Source organism: Haliaeetus albicilla, chromosome 8, assembly GCF_947461875.1.
Source record: "Haliaeetus albicilla chromosome 8, bHalAlb1.1, whole genome shotgun sequence".
NCBI classification, from domain to species: Eukaryota; Metazoa; Chordata; class Aves; order Accipitriformes; family Accipitridae; genus Haliaeetus; species Haliaeetus albicilla.
The window spans coordinates 43,834,730-43,853,232 of record NC_091490.1 but is presented as its reverse complement, the minus strand read 5'-3'; the positions used below and the strand labels follow the sequence as shown (position 1 = coordinate 43,853,232).

At 51.6% G+C, this 18,503-nt stretch overlaps 3 protein-coding genes and 2 non-coding genes across 17 annotated transcripts in view; 3 read left to right on the top strand and 2 right to left on the bottom strand.

Moving 5' to 3' along the window:
* Positions 1-347: 347 nt before the first annotated feature.
* TRNAF-GAA (transfer RNA phenylalanine (anticodon GAA)) lies at positions 348-420 on the bottom strand. Its single transcript has one exon. It is a non-coding gene; the product is annotated as a tRNA-Phe (tRNA).
* A 219-nt stretch (positions 421-639) lies between these two features.
* TRNAN-GUU (transfer RNA asparagine (anticodon GUU)) lies at positions 640-713 on the top strand. The gene has a single exon. It is a non-coding gene; the product is annotated as a tRNA-Asn (tRNA).
* Positions 714-872: 159 nt separating this feature from the next.
* Positions 873-4,910, top strand: NDUFS7 (NADH:ubiquinone oxidoreductase core subunit S7). Of its 2 annotated transcripts, XM_069790586.1 has the most exons (8): positions 873-976; positions 1,311-1,347; positions 1,656-1,724; positions 2,182-2,299; positions 2,995-3,174; positions 3,259-3,305; positions 4,115-4,203; positions 4,702-4,910. In XM_069790586.1, the coding sequence occupies exons 1-8, from the start codon at positions 961-963 to the stop codon at positions 4,797-4,799; spliced, it is 654 nt and encodes a 217-aa protein (XP_069646687.1). In that variant the 5' UTR covers positions 873-960; the 3' UTR covers positions 4,800-4,910. The 2 variants fall into 2 exon arrangements, with proteins under 2 accessions (XP_069646687.1, XP_069646688.1); XM_069790587.1 differs by lacking the exon at positions 873-976 and having other exon boundaries at positions 2,134-2,299.
* Positions 4,911-5,486: 576 nt separating this feature from the next.
* On the bottom strand, positions 5,487-10,286 carry GAMT (guanidinoacetate N-methyltransferase). Of its 6 annotated transcripts, none has more exons than XM_069790578.1 (7): positions 10,013-10,269; positions 8,662-8,861; positions 7,824-7,969; positions 7,680-7,743; positions 7,277-7,344; positions 6,703-6,813; positions 5,487-6,366 (listed from the first exon to the last, which is right to left on the bottom strand). In XM_069790578.1, the coding sequence occupies exons 1-7, from the start codon at positions 10,117-10,119 to the stop codon at positions 6,226-6,228; spliced, it is 837 nt and encodes a 278-aa protein (XP_069646679.1). In that variant the 5' UTR covers positions 10,120-10,269; the 3' UTR covers positions 5,487-6,225. The 6 variants fall into 6 exon arrangements, with proteins under 6 accessions (XP_069646679.1, XP_069646681.1, XP_069646684.1 ...); XM_069790580.1 differs by having other exon boundaries at positions 8,662-8,899; positions 10,013-10,266; XM_069790583.1 differs by lacking the exon at positions 10,013-10,269 and adding an exon at positions 9,532-9,591.
* Positions 9,763-18,503, top strand: part of DAZAP1 (DAZ associated protein 1) — a 27,261-nt gene continuing 18,520 nt past the window's right edge. For 2 of the 7 annotated variants that reach the window (XM_069790574.1, XM_069790573.1), the window contains exons 1-5: positions 9,763-9,923; positions 16,139-16,179; positions 16,629-16,795; positions 17,116-17,181; positions 17,815-17,925. In XM_069790574.1, coding sequence (XP_069646675.1) covers positions 9,892-9,923; positions 16,139-16,179; positions 16,629-16,795; positions 17,116-17,181; positions 17,815-17,925 — 417 coding nt within the window. In that variant the 5' untranslated portion in view covers positions 9,763-9,891. Of the gene's footprint in view, positions 9,924-16,138; positions 16,180-16,628; positions 16,796-17,115; positions 17,182-17,814; positions 17,926-18,503 lie in introns of those variants that run through there. The other 5 variants (XM_069790572.1, XM_069790570.1, XM_069790576.1 and 2 more) reach the window with 5 other exon arrangements.

Here is an 18,503-nt window from a genome sequence, read left to right as displayed (position 1 = left end):
GAGTCCAAGAAAGCAAACTTACTGTTTTCTGTTCTTGTGCTTTATTTAAAATAGATACTCGCTCTGGGCAGAGATGATGTATGCAAGTGACTTGTTATGGTTGTCCAATTTTAATTGATGTGCCTTCCTTCACCTGAGCAGCCACCTCCTGTGCGCAGCGTTCTATCTGTACCTGCCTGTGCTTGTTTCTAGGACATTAAAACAACTTGGAGCACCGTTTGGGGAGGGTGCCTGTGCCGTGCATTCACCGACACCTGGCAGCCCCGGGCTGGGGGGTGGGTTGGGGGGGTTAAGGGAGAGCTAGCAGCCGGTTTTGCAGCCCGAGTCCCAGCAGGAAAAGAAGCGGCTGCCGAAACCCGGGATCGAACCAGGGACCTTTAGATCTTCAGTCTAACGCTCTCCCAACTGAGCTATTTCGGCTGCATGGGAGCGCTCTTTCCCCCCCCTCCCGTGACACCCCCCCCCCTCCCCGGTAGGGCCGGGGCGACCACCGGGCGGGGCGGCGGGTTGGAGTGGGGGGGAGAGGGACACGGGACACGGGACATGGGACACGGGAGACGGGAGCGGCGTGTGTCGGCGAGCACCGGGGCGGTCCACGCTGCCCACAGCAGCGGGCGCAGCGGCGGCGGCGGCAGCGCGGTCTCTGTGGCGCAATCGGTTAGCGCGTTCGGCTGTTAACCGAAAGGTTGGTGGTTCGAGCCCACCCAGGGACGGTCGCTTCTTTTTCCTGCGCGGCCGTTCCTCCGGAGCCCCATCCGCGGTACCGGGACCCCCCCCGGCCGCCTTCCCCCCCGGCTTCCTTTTACCGCGGGCCGGAGTAGGGCCTGGCGGGTGCCCGCGGAACCCTCCCAGCCCCGTCCCGCGTTGCCCGCCGGCGCTTTGAGGCGGCGTACCGGCTCGGCGCCGGGCCGCTTAGCGGGTGCACCGCGCCCAGAGGTTGCCTGAAGGGCTGCGGGCGAGATGGCGGCGCTGGGCTGTGAGCGGGGCCGGGGCCTCGGTCCTCTGCGGAGGGACGGGGCCGGGGGGAGAGGCCTGGAGGGGGGCGACCTGGGCCGCGCTGGAGGTCCCGGGGCCCTGGGGGGGGACCGGGCCGGGGTCTCCGGGGCGAGGCAGGGACCGCAGCTCTCCCCGGGGAAGCGGGCTGTGACGGGGAGGGGGGGTCCCCGTCCCCGTCCCCTGCGGGACAGCCCAGGGCTCGTCCCCGGGACGGGGGTCCCACGTTGAGCTCTCTCCCGGGTTCGGGCCGTTCGCCTTTCCCCCGGTGAGGGGCTCCGGCCGGAGCTGAGCTCTCCCGTCCTCTCTCGTTGCAGGTCTTCGGCTCTCTCGGCGCGGAGTGCCGGCCTGGCGGTGAGGGCCGGGGCCGGAGGGCGCTGGGTGTCCGTGGGTGGGAGCGCTGGGGGGGGGCCCCGGGGCGATGACACCCCCCGATCCCCCCTTCCCGTGCCGGGGAGGCCCCAGCGAGCTGGCTCGGGGTGGGTGGGAGGGTTGGGTGTTCAGCGGGGTTCTCTTCTCCCGCTGGCTTTGATCGGAGCGCTTGCTTTCTCCGTTTTTTGGGGCGGCTCAGCTCCCCCCCCCCCGGGGGGGGGCAGCGTGGACAGCGGGGGGGCTGTGGGAGCGTGTCGCACCGGGGTGCGATGGGTTTTCTTTTTTCCCAGGCCGGGTGCCGTGACATCCGTTCACACTCGGCTGCTCCATCAGACACCAGCGGTTGACCGCGCCGACAGGTAACGCTGGCGCTTCAGGGCAGGTTCCTGGGCTGTGAGCTTCCTCCCGCGGGTGGGGGATCCCGGGTGGTGCAGGGGAAAAAAAGGTTCTGTTTGCTGTAGCTCTGTCTCCCCACACATGACCGTCTTTTCCGCACTTCACTTCTTAAAAGCCAAGGTTGACTGGCAGGCTGCTGTCAGTCTGTGATGAGCCCGACAGGCACGCTCCGTAATTTGGGTACTGCGAACAGAGGGGCTCTGCCTGAGCAACAAAACCCCACAGATCTCCTCACAGTGGGGGGGGGGGGAAAAACCCTGTTATAAACACAGTCTCCAGTGGTAGCAGAGGGTGTGAGATTGTCCATAAGCAGTGTACCATGGATTCTTTATGGGATCACAGCTGCTCGAGGCTAATGATTGTATTCTGCAGTTACGCTTAATAATTGGAGACTGATACTACTATGCCGTTTGTCTTCAGCTCTGTCCAAGTCCAGCAAAAGAGCTCAGCTGTTGTCCAGAAAAAATCCTATGTGCCCACTAGCAGGGGTGAATATATTGTCACCAAACTCGATGACCTGATCAACTGGGCGCGAAGGGTGAGTCACTGAAACTGTCATGCTCACTAGAGAGAGAAATGGTATTGAATGCTTTGAGGTGCTGGTGGGAATGGATTTGAGCCATCTCCTCCTCAGGATAAAAATAGGTTCAAAGTTCTCCACAGGGAAATAGCCAAGTTTCTTGGCTAGATGTTGACATTTGGGGTACTGTGTCATAGTGGGAGAGAGAAGAGATGTTTAATGTGAGGGTGGTGCAAAGCAGCGCAGGCTGCCTGTCTAAACAGAGCTCTCCTTCAGTAACGAGCAAAAGGCACTTTCTGGTTTTGTGTAGTCCTTGTAATGAGCAGCTGCTCTGTGCAGTGGAGTGACACTGCCCTGAATCCAGTGTGCTCTGGCTGAACTGAGTTTTCCCTTCTCCAGCCCTTGTGCGGGGCTTCTGAGGTGGCCGCTTCAGCAGCATGAGATGTCAAGGGGAGACTCTACGGCTTTGGGTGCCTTCAGCATCTCTGAGGCCGCAAATGCACTTCTATTTCCCTGGAGCTGTGGGTTTTGCTGTCCTGTGTAATGGCAAACACCGTTTTCGTTTATGATGCCCTGACTAAACAGACCTTGAAACTTTTCTTGTTCTGTTTCCTTTTCTGTCTGATCAACTCTTGTTCTGTGAGTCACCCACCCAGGGTCTCAGCTCCTGCTTTCAGTGTTCTTACCCATAACCCGCGTCTCTCCTGCTGCAGAGCTCCTTGTGGCCGATGACGTTTGGCTTGGCGTGCTGCGCTGTGGAGATGATGCACATGGCGGCTCCCCGCTATGACATGGACCGCTTTGGGGTGGTGTTTCGAGCTAGTCCCCGGCAAGCTGATGTCATGATTGTGGCCGGCACCCTGACGAACAAAATGGCTCCAGCTCTTCGAAAGGTACGGACTGCAGTGGACGCCTTGCACATGGCTGCACGTGCTGGATGCAAGTAGAAAGTGGTCTGAAATGTCTGTGTTCTGCAGGTCTACGACCAGATGCCGGAGCCTCGCTACGTGGTCTCCATGGGGAGGTAAGTACCGGGACATCCTTATCCTCCGAGGGAGAGAATTGGTGTCTCTGCTTGAGTGGGGAGATGAAGGGAGGGGAACCTGTTTCTCATTTGTATTTCCAACCCCTTAAATTATATACAGAGGCCTTGTTACAAATGAAACGTAAAGACTCCCTTTGATTTGGGTGAGGAGGATGATGTCTGTCAAGTCACCGTGAACTGCAAAGTCTTCCCAGTGAAAGATTCTGGGGTTTTTGCGGCTGTCAGAGTCCACGGACTTGTATATGTCGAGAATCTCAGAATTTGCATTTAGACGAAAGCTTTCAAAATGCTTCTACTGTGCAGCATAAAATCTGAGCTTTGTGGAGCTCTGGCATGATGGAACTGACTACTTGTTTGTCTTCTGGGGCTCCTGGGGCCAAAGGGCGGCCATTTCACCAGGGCCTGGAGGGGACAGAAAGAGTTCTAGAAACACTCTGTACAGGTGTGGCAAAATAAAAAAGGTTTTGCAGTAGAGAGGAAGGACCCTCTGAATATCTGCTTTGTAAGAGTGATGAAAATGGTTCGGTTTGGTTTGATTCAGCTTGAAATGTAACAGCCTGCGAGTGTAGCCTCTGCCTTCCAGCCAAGGCTTGTGAAGAAGCTGAATGGCCACGGCGTAAACCTTGGCATCTGCTCCATCCCTTCCTTACTGTAAAATCTGTCCGGTGGCTCCTTGCCTCACAGCACTCGCATGCCAGGTTCACCTTCTCCTTTGCCTCCTGCTCATCTTTCCTGTGGGCTGTTGAGCCGCATTTAACAAGGTGCTGAAACCCACCCGTCTCTTGCAGCTGTGCCAACGGCGGGGGTTACTACCACTACTCCTACTCCGTGGTGAGGGGCTGTGACCGCATTGTGCCGGTGGACATCTACGTGCCAGGTAGGAAACACAGCTCTGCGTGCTGCGGTGCTAACTTGGAGCAGGACAGGAGTGAAGTTAATTTTGTACGTTTTGAAGGTGCTTGGTGTAGTTTTTGAAGATCTTTCTGTTTCAAGTTGTGTTGCTGAAGTTGCAGATGTTTCAGGAAGATCTGCCTGGGGTTTCCAGTAAGCGAGTGGAGCTCTGGTGATGTCACTCGCCAGTAATAGTTGTGTAAAGTGTGGGCTGTAGTTTAGTCAACCACATAATCTCCTGTGAGATACCACCTTGCTTAAAAGCAAAGCCTTTCTACATTTTGTAAAGGCCTTTTTCAAAAAACACCATCAGTTGCTTTAAACTAAAGGAGCCCTCTTGCTTTTATGAACTCTGCAGCCTGAGACATACACGAAGCCAGAGGGAAGTCACAGCCTGCTTTGGGGTAAAGCTTGTGGGTAGTTCTTCTGCTGGCTACATTTCAGTGCAGCTAGCAGCCCTGTGGGCTTCCTTTTTCTCCCGCAGGTTGTCCACCTACTGCTGAAGCTTTGCTGTACGGAATCCTGCAGCTTCAGAAGAAAATCAAACGGGAGAAGAAGATTCAGATCTGGTACAGGAAATAGCCTCCTATTTATGACCTACCCACTACTGCCCACCTGGGGCACCTGCTTGCATTTGTACGCACAATAAATCTGTATTCTCACAAGCCTTCCAATAAACCTCTACCTGGTTAAGATGCTCTTCTGTCTTTAATATATCCCTGTTATCCAAAGTGTTTTTAACTTGTTTAAAAACTGAATTAAGAAGCAGGAGTTGAATTTGATAACATTTGGTGTGGTGTTTTCTGGTCTGAATAGCCCATGAGGGAAGGAGAATGCTTGAAGTTACCTATCATGATATAAATGCCTTGCCAGAAACCTAGGACTTGCTCTTCAGCTTTGTTGGGAAGTTTTGAGACCATCACACATCCAGGTGAGCCCCAAGGCCTCCCTGAGCTTGTCTCATACTCGCCACCTGCTTTTTGTTTATAATTCCTACAAAGGATCTAATAAATCCTTTCTATCTGTGTGCTCAGCAGCCAGAAATTAATTATATTTCTGTAATGTAAGTAAATAATAATGCTTAAAATCAGACTATGACTAATAAAAATGAATGCTGCAGCACTCATTAGCACAGTAGGAATAAAGCAGCCCGTGGTGGGCTTTGGTACTGGATGCGTCCCAGGAGCCTGGTGTGGTGTTCTCCTGGCAGCCCGGGATGAGGAACAGTCAGGGCAGAATTTACACACGCACTTTTGAAAGACAAATAAATTGCTCTGAAACAGCAGTTGTTTATTTCATTGCTTTTTAATGGATTTTACCCCGTCTGGGTAGAGAGAGGAAACGTCATTTATGCGCTATTGAACTGCAAGGAGGTTGTCAGGAGCAGAACTCGCTGCAGTGGGCTTTAGCCAAAAGTATCAGGAACCTTCACTGGAGAGTTGCTCCAGGAGCAGTCGAAATGCCTCCAACTGCCCCGTCTTCCCCATTTCTCCTGCCAGGTTTAGATTATTTGGCCTGTGTGTGGAAAGCCACCCCATGGCTTCTAAAAATGATCCAGTTTTTAGAAGAAACGTCTCGTCCTTGAACCCCTTTGGCTAAAGGTTCTGAGCCACACTCTTGAACTGCAGCTTAATTGAGGTATTTGGAGATGACGGTGAGTCTTGAGTAGAAACCGGCCTCTGGGACAGATGCAGGGTGGGACCTTCCTCCACAGAGCCCAGAAGACCCCTCCAAGGCAGGGGGCTGCATCGGGCTTGGTGACATTTGCGGTGAGGCGAGAGTCCTGAGTCCTTTTGTCCAGGAGGTCCCCTGGAGACCCAGGACTTCCATCATAAGCCTCCAGCCATCTCCGGTCTCCAGATTAATCAGCTTCAATCTTCTCTCAATAGCATCAAAGGAGATAAGAGTTTTTCTCCTTGCAGTGCACATAATCAGCCTCTTCTCCTTAGCGTTTGCTTCCTGCGGCTTCGGAGCAGCCCCGAAGGACGGTGCCAGGCTGCCGGCACCCTCACTGCTTAACAATGGTGGGTGTGATCATCTTGTGGAAGGAGTAGTACCTGCAGTCCTTGGGGGGGACCAGGTCCATCACCGTTGTGCTGATGTTCTCCTTCTTGAACCCGGCCTCCACCAGTTGCCCTACCTGGGTCTCCTGTGGGAGAGGAGGTTTGAGCTGCCTGGATGCAACTGGAGATGCTCCCGAGACCTGGTCCGTCTGAGACGGGACAGCACGAGCAGCCGGGAGCGCTGTCTTGGGCTGCTGCGGGCAAAATCCCTCTGACCTTCCCTCCCGTGTTCCCTGCTGAGCCCCAGCCATCACAGATGAGTTAAACAGCCATGGAGTGCTCTGGCTTGTGCTGCTCCGTGGCCACAGTGTCAGGCAAGTGCCTGGGGATGCAGGAGGTGCGCAGGCTGACAGGGTGGCTTTGGGGACCCCAGGTTGGGCTGGGGGTGCCAGGGCCTCCCCAGCCCGGGGAACAATGCTCACCTCAAACATCTTCTCGATGTCGGTGTACTTGGTCTTCAGCAGCTCCCCCCAGGAGGTCAGGTTGCAGTAGGTGAGGACCCCGCCGGGCTGCAGCAAGCGGAAGGCATGGTCCTGCAATGAGAATCAAGGGGGACCTGGCTCAGCACCCAGCACTTGGCCCCCGCCTTGCAGAGCACCCAGCGCTCAGCACCCGGCCCCCACCTTATCCCCCTCCAAGCTCTTGCTTCTCCCCATAGAGCTGGACATTGGCCCTGTCCTCCACGCCCTCCTGCTGCTCCCCTCTGGCTGGCTGTGACCACACAGACTGAAAGTGCTGCCAACACCAACGCCATGCTGGGGACATCACGGGGACATTGGGGTTTTCCAGAGGGCACTAAGTCCCAGGTGGCAGGGAGGGTGCTGGGAATGGCAGGGGTTGCAGACCAACACCCGGCTCTGGCTTTGACTCCTGAGCTCCGAAATTCTCCTCTCTGCCCCGTGTGCCCTCCATGTCCCCCACACCCACCTGAGCCGGGGGCTCCGGCCCCTCACAAAGGGCGGTGGGAGGTGTGGGTGCCGCACCCCGCCATGTTACCTTGATGAAGGTGAACTGATGCGTGTGCCAGCTCTCCTGCGACAGCGGGTAGGTGTCATACAGGATCCCTGCCCAGAAACACCGGAGACCGCCCATTAGCTGGGAGAGACCACCGAGGTGCCAGTGGGGCTCGTGTGCCAGGGGGAAGATCCCCCTTCATGGCCTGTTACTGTTTTTTTTCCTATTTAAAGTTGCACCCCATGTCTCCGACCCCTGGAAGGCAGTGATGTGCTGCTCCCCAGGACAAGGTGCTGCTCCCCGGGCACACTGGCCACAGTCCGTCCCCGCCACTGCGGGAGGGAGCCAGGCTGAGTGCTTGCCTGCACCGTGAGCCCTGCCATGGGGACTCCCACCCTGTCACCCCCTCTCCAGTCCCACCGGGCTCAGTTATGCGGTGCCTTACCCCTGAAGTGCCCATCCGGCAGCGTCGGTATCACGTCCTCCCACAGCCCCTTCAGGGGCACAACCTGTGGGCGGGAGGGCAGAGGGGTGAGCCTCGGCAGCAGGCGCCCACCGGCACCGCGCACCGGCACAACCCGTCCCAGACCTTGTGCGGCTGTGTCCTGGCCCACTCCTCCAGCCGCTGGAAAACTCCCTCGTTGCACTCGATGATCCAGTGCTCCTCAATGTCAAACTCCTCCACCTTGGTGGCGGCGATGGCCATGCCGAAGCCCACCTCCAGCACGCAGCCACCTGGGGACGAGAGGGCAGCTGGGGGGGGGCCTATGCCTCCCCAGGAATGCCGGGCAGCCGGTGCAAGCCCAGCGAACACAAAGACCTGGTTTTCTCCACCTCGGAGTCCCCCCGCAGCCCCAAATGCTGCCCCGCTCTTTCTCTGAATGGGGCTTTTTTTGGCACACGTTGGTAAAGCACGGTGCTGTCCATCCTGGGGTGAGAAGCCGGGAGCAGCCCCGTGCCCCCATCACCCGCTGCCTCCCCAGCTGCACCCTGCAGCAGCTCTTTGCCCCCACTGACACCCCCCCCCCCCCAGGCAGCTGCAGTGGGAACAAGCAACCGCTTGCAGTGGTGCTGCTGATACCCTCTCTCCGCTGGCATGCAGGAAATGCAACCCAAAGAGCAGCAGGTCCCAGCTGGGCTGTGCTCTGCCCCTGCCAGCGGCTGCACCCCCACCCCCTGCCATCTTCGCGGCCCAGCCCCTTTTGGGAATGTGTCACCCTGACGCAATAGCACAAGTGCCACCATGGCCCCATGCCCACTGTTGCTGCGTGGGGAGCACCGGCGGCAAGCGGGGCGCATATAGTGGGGTCCCCCAGCAGCAACGTGTCCCCCCCCCCAACGTTGTTTGCTCATGGGAAAGCTGCCTGCTCCTCATGCCTGAGCTGCACCCCCACAGCACGGCCCCAAGCCTGTGGAGCCACCCTTACCCCTCGACGCGGCCACAGCTGCCAGCGAGTGCATGTAGGGGGTCTCCCAGCGCTCCATCACCGGCTTCCCCAGGATCTCCAGGTGGGCGTCAGGTGCATCGTAGCCAGCTGGTGCCTCCCGCCAAGCCGCCCGGCAATCCTCGCCCTCTGCGAAGATGGGCCTTGCCACTGTCTGGGTGCTCATGGCTGTGCCGTCGCTGCTGTGGGGAGGAAAGTCCACCGGCTGGGCTCTGCAGTGCTGGGGGAGGGAAAGGGGCCTCTCGGCTCTTGGCCAGTTTTAAATAGCCAAGGGCTGGAAAAGTGCTGAGTGTGCACGGGGAGCTGGCGACCTTCTGGGTGAAATGGATTCCTTATCAGAAGCTGGGGGTGGCGGGGGGGTGGGGGGCACCATGAGGCAGGCAGGGGCTGCCAGGCCCCAAGCAGCCATGCATGGCTGCCTGCACAGGCACAGCTGGGCGGGAGTGACCTGGTGCTCCATGTTGGAGCAGGGCTGGGGGGAGTGGTGGTGCAGGAGCTGGGCCCCACTCCTGGTGGCACCATGCCATGGGTGGCTGGAGTGGGAATGACCAGAACCGCTGCCTGCCGGAGCTGGATCACTGCAACTGAGGGACACACAACACACGGAGGAAACGCTTTTCCCCTCGCTGTGCCGTGCACCGGGGGCCGTGCACAGGGTCGTGGCCCCCCGCTCCTCCATGCACGGTGCTGTGCCTGGCCGGGGGTGACCCGGACCCCCTCACGGCAGAGCCGGGCTACACTGGGTGGAGTGGAAGGGATGGTCCTGGGGGGCTACGGGGGGGGCGCTGAGCCAGGCACCGGCCCGGGGAAGGGGGGGGGGGCGGCGGACCCGCACACCCCCCCCCCCCAAACCTCCGCTCAGCGCCGAGCACCGCGGCCGCACGTGTTGCTGACGGACCGCCCTTCCCGTCGGCCCCTGCGCGCAGCTCCGCCCCGCCCCTCCCCGCCCCTCCCTGGGCGCGGCCCCGGAGACCCCGTAGCGAGGGCAGGTGCGCGCGCAGCGGCGGTTGGCAGCGCTGAGGGAGCGCGAGCGCGCGGCGGGGGGGGGGGGGCCGGGGGCGGCCGTTGCGCAGCTCGGGAGTTTACCGGGGGGGGGGGGGGGAAACGGGGAACGGCGAGGAGCGGCCGCCCGCAGCCTGCGACCTGTCGTTGGTGCCGCCGCCGGAGGGAAGAGCCGGGCGCGGCCCCGGATACCGCCGAGGAGCCGCCGCCATGAACAGCGTGGGAGGCGCCGACGAGATCGGGTGAGGAGGGACGGGGGGGGGGGGGGAGCGGCTGCCGCCGCTGCCTGAGGAAGCACCGGGGCGGGTGTCCGACCCCCCCTTCTCTGTACCCTGAGGCGAGGGCCGAGCCGGGGCTTCCGTCCGCCGGGGGCTGTGTGTGGGGGGACGGGACCCGTCCCCCTGTCCCCCCCCGTCCGCCGCCGGGCCCGTCCGCCATGCTGGGCCCCTGCGGACCGGGAGGGTAGCGCGCGTCCGTTCCCCCCCCCCCCCCCCCACGTGACCGGCCCGCGCCGGGCTGCGGCGGCAGGTGCGCGCGGCCCAAGGTCACCCGCGGCGCTTCCCGCGCCCTCCCGGGAGCCCCGGCCCCGCCACGGCCGGGGGGGGGACACACACGACACGGGGGGCACATGACATACGCCCCGGTTTGTTTTCCCTCCTTTTTGCGTTGCTAACGAGGGAGGGGGGTGTAAGACCCATCGGTGACTTTATTCCGGTGACTCATCAGGGCTTCGTCGCCTGTGCCCGGAGGGGCCGGCCGGGCCGCGGGGCAGGGACCTTGGTTCTTCACGGGGGGAACGGCGGGACAAAGGCAGCGGCCGGGAGCCTCCCCTCGCTTCCCTCCTCCGTGCTGCAGAGGAGTCCTTGCGCTGCATGTAGCTGCCCTTCCAAACTTCCCCTCCGCTGACAGATGCCTCCTGCTAGCTGTCCGTCTGTGCAAGCTGCCTCCCCGTCAGAAGAACGCTGGTTTTACTTGAAAGGCTTTCCAGACATTTTGTGGCTTCTTCAAACTGGTAGCCTGACATAAGTCTAGTTCTTTTGAGATGTATTTAGTATGATGCTGCTTCGGCGCTGTATTCTAAAGCCTAGCGACATTTAAATTACGGGACTGTAGACTTGGCACGTTAGAACTGAAAATAAAAAAAAAGGTTGGCTGCTTAGCTTTCACTACAAGTTTTGGCACAGAACATGCACATCATAACTGGTCACCTTTTTTGAAGCTTTGGTGGATGCATACCAGTCTTCATTCTCGCACTGTCTCCAGCGCGTAGTAAGCCGCTTATTTACTGTGCGTGTTCTTAATTCGTACAGTCTTAAAAATAGGAGAGGCAGGATAACTGTTTTGAATATAACATGTTGCTACGAACAACGCATATTGCATGAGGTATGTTTAAATGGGTCAGTTTTGCTCTGAAAGTATTTCTGTTTGGTCCTGGGCCTTAATTGGTGTCTGGTGCCTTATGAGAGACCTGATGAGCAGCTTTCTGTGTGCTGCTGTTCTGGAACTGTAGGTGAGCACAGGCTCCAAGTTACTTGGTGAAATACTGTCAACTTTCATCCTGAACAGGCCCGGTTGTCACAGAGCTTGTTCCCAGTTGCAGACTGCTTAGATTTTGATCCTTCTGAGTTGTAATCAGATTTGAAAGGATTGGATTTTAATCAGAGATGTTAGTTTTCTTTTTTCTTCTCCCCCAAAAGTGTTCAAAACGGAAAGGTGGAAGCGTAGAATAAACTGCAGTTTTAGTCAGCTGCCTGTAGTTGTGTGAAGGAAGTTCTGTTTTGAAAGCTGTTGTGAGATGCAAGTCTTAATAGGAAGTTATGAACTTAACCGCTTTTCTAGACAGAGATTTTAAGTTGAGGAAAAAATACTTACGACGGCTCTAGGCCTTGCAGTAATGTTGATGTGAGTAGGTAGGGCCTTGTGCGTGTTACTTGTTGTAATTAGTACTTGGGACTATTTTGAATGAAAGAAAAGTGCTGATCTTGAGATCCTTCTGTCCTACAGGATGTAGCTGATTGGGACTGCGCTAAGAGAAATGATGGACGTTAATCAAACTGCCGGATTATTTTACATAGGCAAAGAGTTTGTGCTTTTGTTGAGGTCCGACAATTTTAAAATACCTGTGCATGCTTTCTTACTAATTCTGGGATTATGTGCTTCTGTGACAGATACTTTTATGGCAGAAAAGAATAAATTAGCAAGTAAAATTCTGTCAGGAAATAGTTGAAGCAGAACACGTGGGTTCATGAAACTTGGTTAAAACTTATTAGACATACTGTAACTTCTGAAGAGGCATTATTCCACTCCCTGCTCCCAAATTGAGCACTGTGAGGAATACTGCTGCTTGAGGTGCGTCGTGTCTGTCGGTGTCTTTCACTTACTGGTGTACAGTGCACACTGTTGTACCGTTCGTGGTGGAAAGACAGACCTGCCCAAAGATACAGGCTGGCATTTTGTGTTCTCATCAGGTTTGTGCTGGTGAATTGCTTTATGTTCTGTTGGGGACGGACTATAGCAGCCTTCTAACACTACAGTCTATAAATATGGAGCTTTATGGGGGTGTGCATGTTTGAGGGTGGTGCAAATAGGGATGAGGACAGTGACGTTAGCAGGCTCAAACTGATAGCATAATTTTAAAAACTACCAGCCCATAAACTGTTTGAACAAAAAGTTTTATAGGAGGCCAGGAGGCAGCATATGTAAGACCTTATGAACGGGCTGGTGATGCAAGCTGAGCACAGGGAAAGGAACACTCACCTAGCGTTATTTCATACAACTGTCTTGCATCTGACAGCTGTCTTATACAATATTGCGTCTAGATTTTTGTGTTAGGTAGGCGTTAGTTAAGTCTTGTGTTTGCTCAGTGTGTTCAGACCAGTCCATCGAGGAGTCAAAGGCACAGTAGTCCTGGCTTTTGGCATTCTATAGTGTGCATATAAATAGAAGCCATGTATTTACATACAGCTGCTGTAGTTGACCTTAGGCAACCCAGCTTTTTTGTTTGTTTAAATGTATGTAGGGTGACTACAAATAATTAATAATGGAATTGGAAGGTTTCAGTGACCATTAACAGCAGGGAATCCTCAGTCCCTGCAGATGGCTTGATGTTCTGTCAGAATGAAGCTAGTATTTTTACATTGATCTTATACATCAAGCTATCAAATTTAGTTTAAAAAGAAAAAAAACCAACAAAACCAACAGTCCCAAAATGTGGTTCGTTGAGAAAATGTAGCTAACACAGAGTCATGGGCTACGTCGAAACTTTAATCTGAATATAGCATTAGATCAGTTCTTTTTTCTTTGCTATTACGAAATAAAGTTATTTCCTTATAGAACTTCTTTCCCTGAAAATAATGGCACAAGAAAGAGCACACAGATTTGTGCGTGTGTCCTGTATGTGGAGGAGAAACGTAGTAAGGGGACAGTCATGGAAGCTACCAGGAAGCCTGCATGTGGTGACGACTGTTGGGTGAAGTTTGGCTCTTACCAGAAAATGACCTGTTGCTGAAAACTGGCTGGTGTTGAATAAGCTCTTTGAACCGATGCCATGAGCAAGCTCTTTGCCAGTAGAGGGAGGTGGGGGCAGTTTCCTATCCTTGAGAAAGACTTCGTCATCCTGAAACATGCAAGTAGAAAACAGACCTGCTTTCAGAGAGGGTTGATAATGGATGAAATGTCCTGCTTGTGCTATTGTCAGATGCATTATGATAATGGAGGAGCAGATGCAGCCACTGTCTTCTGCAACACTGCGAACACTGTACTTTCTTTGCATATTACCAGTGCAGTTATTTTCTGGCCTGCTTAAGAAGATGCTTTGATCTGTGCTTAACAGTTGGTCTTTTTTTTTTGAAAGAGAAGACTTACGTCACCTCTCAACTAGTGACTTAGAAATAAAATTTGCCTCGATGGAACAGACTTGTAGGTACCATGTAATACTGAATTTAGTCACCCCTTATTTTCATGTGTAGTATACCTACAGTTTAAGGCATTGGTTTAGTCACTGTTGGCTGTTGTATAAGGGTCATGACATGATGCCCTATCACAGAGAAGTGAATCAAAGTGAAAAGGGACTGCTGGTTTCATCTGCAAGCTGCCCTGCTACAGAAGACCTTCTAGTTGCAAGGCTTTTGCTACTGATGCTCCCTGTGCACTAACAGCTCTCTTACTGGGGGGGTGGCTGATTTCTTACTGCAGTTAGCCGCTCCTGAAAAAAGTAGGTGAGAGGAAGGTTGGCTTTTTGGGTTTTGGGTTTTTTTTTTTGTTAGGAGAACTTCAACTTTCCCCAGGTAAGTGAAGGTACACCAATTGCCAACCTCAGCTCCACTGCAGCTATGCTCGGATATATCTGAGGGCAAGTAGAAGACAAAGCAGAATATGGTTCCTCTCTTTGAGGATTGATAAGAGAAACAGAGGGCGTCCTCCAGAGATAAACTATCCCAGCACTTGTCTGTGCAGACCCATAAAAGTATTAACAGAAGAGCTTTTGAGTTGGTGCTTCTTACTGAAAAGGGCCAAGTGTTGAGGTGGCTTTGAACTAACCTTTAATTATGGAATAAATTACTTTGCTTGGAAGTTTTGTCACACCCTAAAGTTGATAAAGAGTTGCAAAGCAGGCAGTCTGGCATCTCGCTGGTCCTCTTTGTGCGCTTACCCAAGTACTTCGGCGTGCTCTGACACGAAATGGTACCGATTTGGATGCTCTTTTCAGAAGATGAGTTGATTTGGATTTGTTTTAAGTTTTAAGCATGGAGTTTAGTTTGGGTTTTAGCCATGACTTTCTCATCTGTTTGGAGATATCTCTAAACTAGATTGTGAAATGGTTTCACAACTAATTGCTGAATTAGTGCTACTCTGTTATTTAGCACTTGCCTCACAAGTTTGCCTTCTATCTTAGACTTGAACTTCATAGTTCTACTTTTGCTTTCATTTAACTAGAAGATAATGGTAGACAAAAGTGATTCTGACTGGTCTTTCTAGGTGACCGAGGGAGTAGCATGTAAAAGGAATGAATGAAGGGGTTTTGTTTGTTTTAATCAGCAGTTTAAGGACTTTTCTTTACCACGACAGTACTTCGAGAACACAGGGGCAAGGAAGCCTGAGGGCTGACTTAAGCATTTTTTTTATCTGAGGATGGAAAAAACTCATATGCTGTTTTACCCAATTATGCAGCTAGAGAACAAGTATAGAAATTTCAGGTGATGCCCAAATCCAACCATTGCATCTAGTTCAGCATTCCTTCCTGTGGAGTCTTTTTCTTTTAGCTGCGATTCCCATTGGGCTTTGACCGTCTGGCACTGAAAGTTGGCCACATCATCCCAGGGCAGATGCATTTACATTGCTTACTATTTGTAAGTTGGTATTAAGTAACTTCAACTGCTGGCATTATTTTTCATATGGCAATGCCTCTAAGTGTAGGAGATGGTAACATCAAGAGTATAAACTTCAGAGCCTGATGTTATTTTTGCTACAGTACCTGTTACAGAGGGCTGCACCAGCTGTGCTGCTAGTGTATTTTTGTAGAATAATTCTTTTAACCTGTTTCGGTTGTCAGTTATCTTCCTGGTAACATTCAGTGTGAAGTAGCAAATGTATGTAGGAGAGCCCAGCTGTTCTTTGAACTTGGTTTTGGAGGCCTAATGCAAGACTGTGCACACCTCTTGATCCTTAACCTGGGATTAAAGCAGTTAGTGGGATGGACTTGGGTATTTAAACTAGGATGTCTGGTGTTCTGTCAGTTTGCTTTATCTCAGAAGTTTTGAATTTTGGTTTCATCCTTAAATTGGAACTGCACGGACCCTGCAGGCTGTTTTCTTCTGTTACTAAGAGAAGTTCTGTAAGTAACTTAGCACCAATGATCCAGTCCTTGACAGGAATCCAAACATCCCATTTTAGTTGGGGGGTGGGGGTTAACCAGGTAGAATGACTTTATAATGGTGTTCTTGGATCACTTTTTGAATTTCAGTGATGCTTTATACATATTTTTCTGAACTATGAAGTGTTCCATGCTGGAACTCCTTTCTGTCCCAAAAGGGCAGGTAAATGTACTTAGTGTGATGTTCTACATTGGTTTTTTTTCCTTCTGGCTATTGCAGTGATTTTTCAAAGCAACACTGCGTTCTCAAATACCTGGAAATAAGGCGTTTGGAGGAACGTAGGCTTTTTTTGATATTTTTGTCTTCTCTTTGCATAAAAGAATAAAATGTGTTCCTGTAATAAGCTCACAATCTCTGTTCATGCTTGTGGCATACAAAAGGGGTGCTTCAGTTTTATGTGAATCTTCATGAAACAGAAGGTAGTTGTCACAAAGAATAGTGAATTCCAGTGAAGAATGGGCTTTGTAGTGTATTTTGGAGGCCTCAGTACCGCCAGACCTCTTCAGAGTCGCCGACTTCTGAGTTAAATAAGATGAAGCATCTGTCGTGTAGCACCCTAAAACTTCTGTATGCTTCATTTGCAGAAAACTGTTTGTGGGTGGCTTGGACTGGAGTACAACACAAGGTAAGCTATGTATTCTACAGTCGTTGAGCCAGGCCTTTGTGAACAGCAAAACAATGTACAGATACATAGCCTTTTAACAGACAATACTGTGGCAGGAAGATTTGGATGAGGTTCCACCTCTCTCTTCTGTTAATGAATACAGTTTTCTGTGGAGAGTTCGAATATACATTAATCACTTCTGGTTTTATATTTTCTATCGGTGTTTGGTACTGAAGTTTTTGTCAACTCAGAAGATGACTATTTTCTGTCATTGCTTTACTATGATACTACTTTCCTTTTGTATGAGTGGAAATAAACCGTTCTATACCATTTGTGTAGAGGAAGTAAAATTTAACCGTTTTCAGAAGATGAGTTCGAACTTGTTTAGCTGTTTGCTTATCTTTTGTCTCATAATTGTGAACACAGCCTGGTAAAGTTAATATCTGGTTCTTTTTTTTTTTTTTTAACAGAAACTCTTCGTAGCTACTTCTCCCAGTATGGAGAAGTTGTAGACTGTGTAATAATGAAAGACAAAACAACAAACCAGTCTCGAGGATTTGGATTTGTCAAATTTAAAGATCCCAACTGTGTGGGAACAGTACTGGCCAGTAGACCTCATACGTTAGATGGCCGAAATGTAAGTTGCTTTTGTGGCTTTTTTTTTTTTTCCCCTGCTTCGGAACTTTCTGCTCCAGACTGCTTCAAAGATCTGTTTTAAATTCTGGCTTCTTATCTGCAGACTGGGTAGTGTAAAAGTTACCTGATTGTTGGTTTTAATTATTTATTGTAAGACAGCTTTAACTTAATGATTTGTGTCACATTGTAGAAGCGATGTATTTACGATAGCTTTGATCTGAGGCGCTGGATTTCAGCAGTGCTGTGTTCAGCTGCCATAAACATAACTTTTAGAACAATATTCTGCACGCTGAGATCTGACCAAACTGGAACTTCTTCCAGATTGATCCAAAGCCATGTACACCTAGGGGGATGCAACCAGAAAGGACACGACCGAAAGAAGGATGGGTAAGGAAAGATACTCGGTGTATCCTGCCTGTTTTCCAAGTTTCGGCTTACCTTCCAGCAGTTCAATTGAATTCACTTGGATTAAATCCATGTTTTAAAATTGGGAGTCAGTATGCAGGCCTTGAGTGTAAATTTTATTTCTGAACAATGTCTTCTACTTGGATTTCCATGGTAAGACTCCAAGTACAATACAGTGTTAATGAACAATTTGTGTTTGCATCAAACTCAGTTTGTGGGTGTGGTATTTTCTTAAGCTCTTAGCAGTGCTTTTAGTTGAGTTCTTCAAATCTTGAACCAAGTGTCTGGAAGCACACTCACAGGACTGATGCTCTTTTCCAGCCTACTTCACACCCTGCAGGTTAATATGATTTCCTTATAAAATGAGTAAATGGCCTCAGGACACAGTCCCTAGTTATCTGATCTTCTGAAGAACAGAGACTGGGTTATAACTGCAAACACTAAACTTCTGAGCTCTGAACATGCAGTAGTGTCACTTTAATGACTGTGAGACTTCAAGCCTGGAGATGGCTCCCCCTCAACCTGCAAGAGATCATTGTTCACGTTTAAGTGTAAAACACTAGAAGTAGCCAACTTTATTGTCCTTCTGACTGATTTTTTTCCTCCTTGATTTAGCAGAAAGGATCCAGGAGTGATAACAATAAATCAAATAAAATTTTTGTTGGTGGGATTCCTCATAACTGTGGCGAGACAGAGCTCAGGGAATACTTCAAGAAATTCGGAGTGGTGAGTCATTCAGCATGATGGCAGTTATCAGTTGGTTGCAAGATGCTTTCCCTCCCCACTGCCTTTTCTCAGATTTTTGTCAAGCTGTCAAATTTTGGATTAATTTAGACAAACTGCTGTAGGGACATATTGAAGCATTTTGTGATAAACTGTAGTAAACGTTCATCATCTTGAAACGTATCTTGCTGTTTGTCAAAATCTATTGCTCTGATATGTAACTTACTTTGCTGCTTCTGTCTCCTCTTGTTTAAGTGTACCTGGTGCATTATTCTGTTCCCTTCTTGCAAAAACTCCTGAGTTGAGCTGGCTTAAGAGTAATTTTTTCTCTTTTAAATTGATAACTTACAGCTCGGCAATTAAAAAATTTTTGTTGAATTTTTTTTGAGGGGGGAACAGCAAGTACTTCAGTGAGCTTATGTCTAAGATCCCTGTCTTCGACTACATGTACAGATAGGTTAAATTTTGGAGTCTCCTGCCATTATTTTGGCAGCAGTAGTGGCTTTCAAATCATCAGCTGAGTTCTGTTGTCCCTAGAACCTCCATTCTAGAGACAAACTGGTACTCATGTTATGCACCTG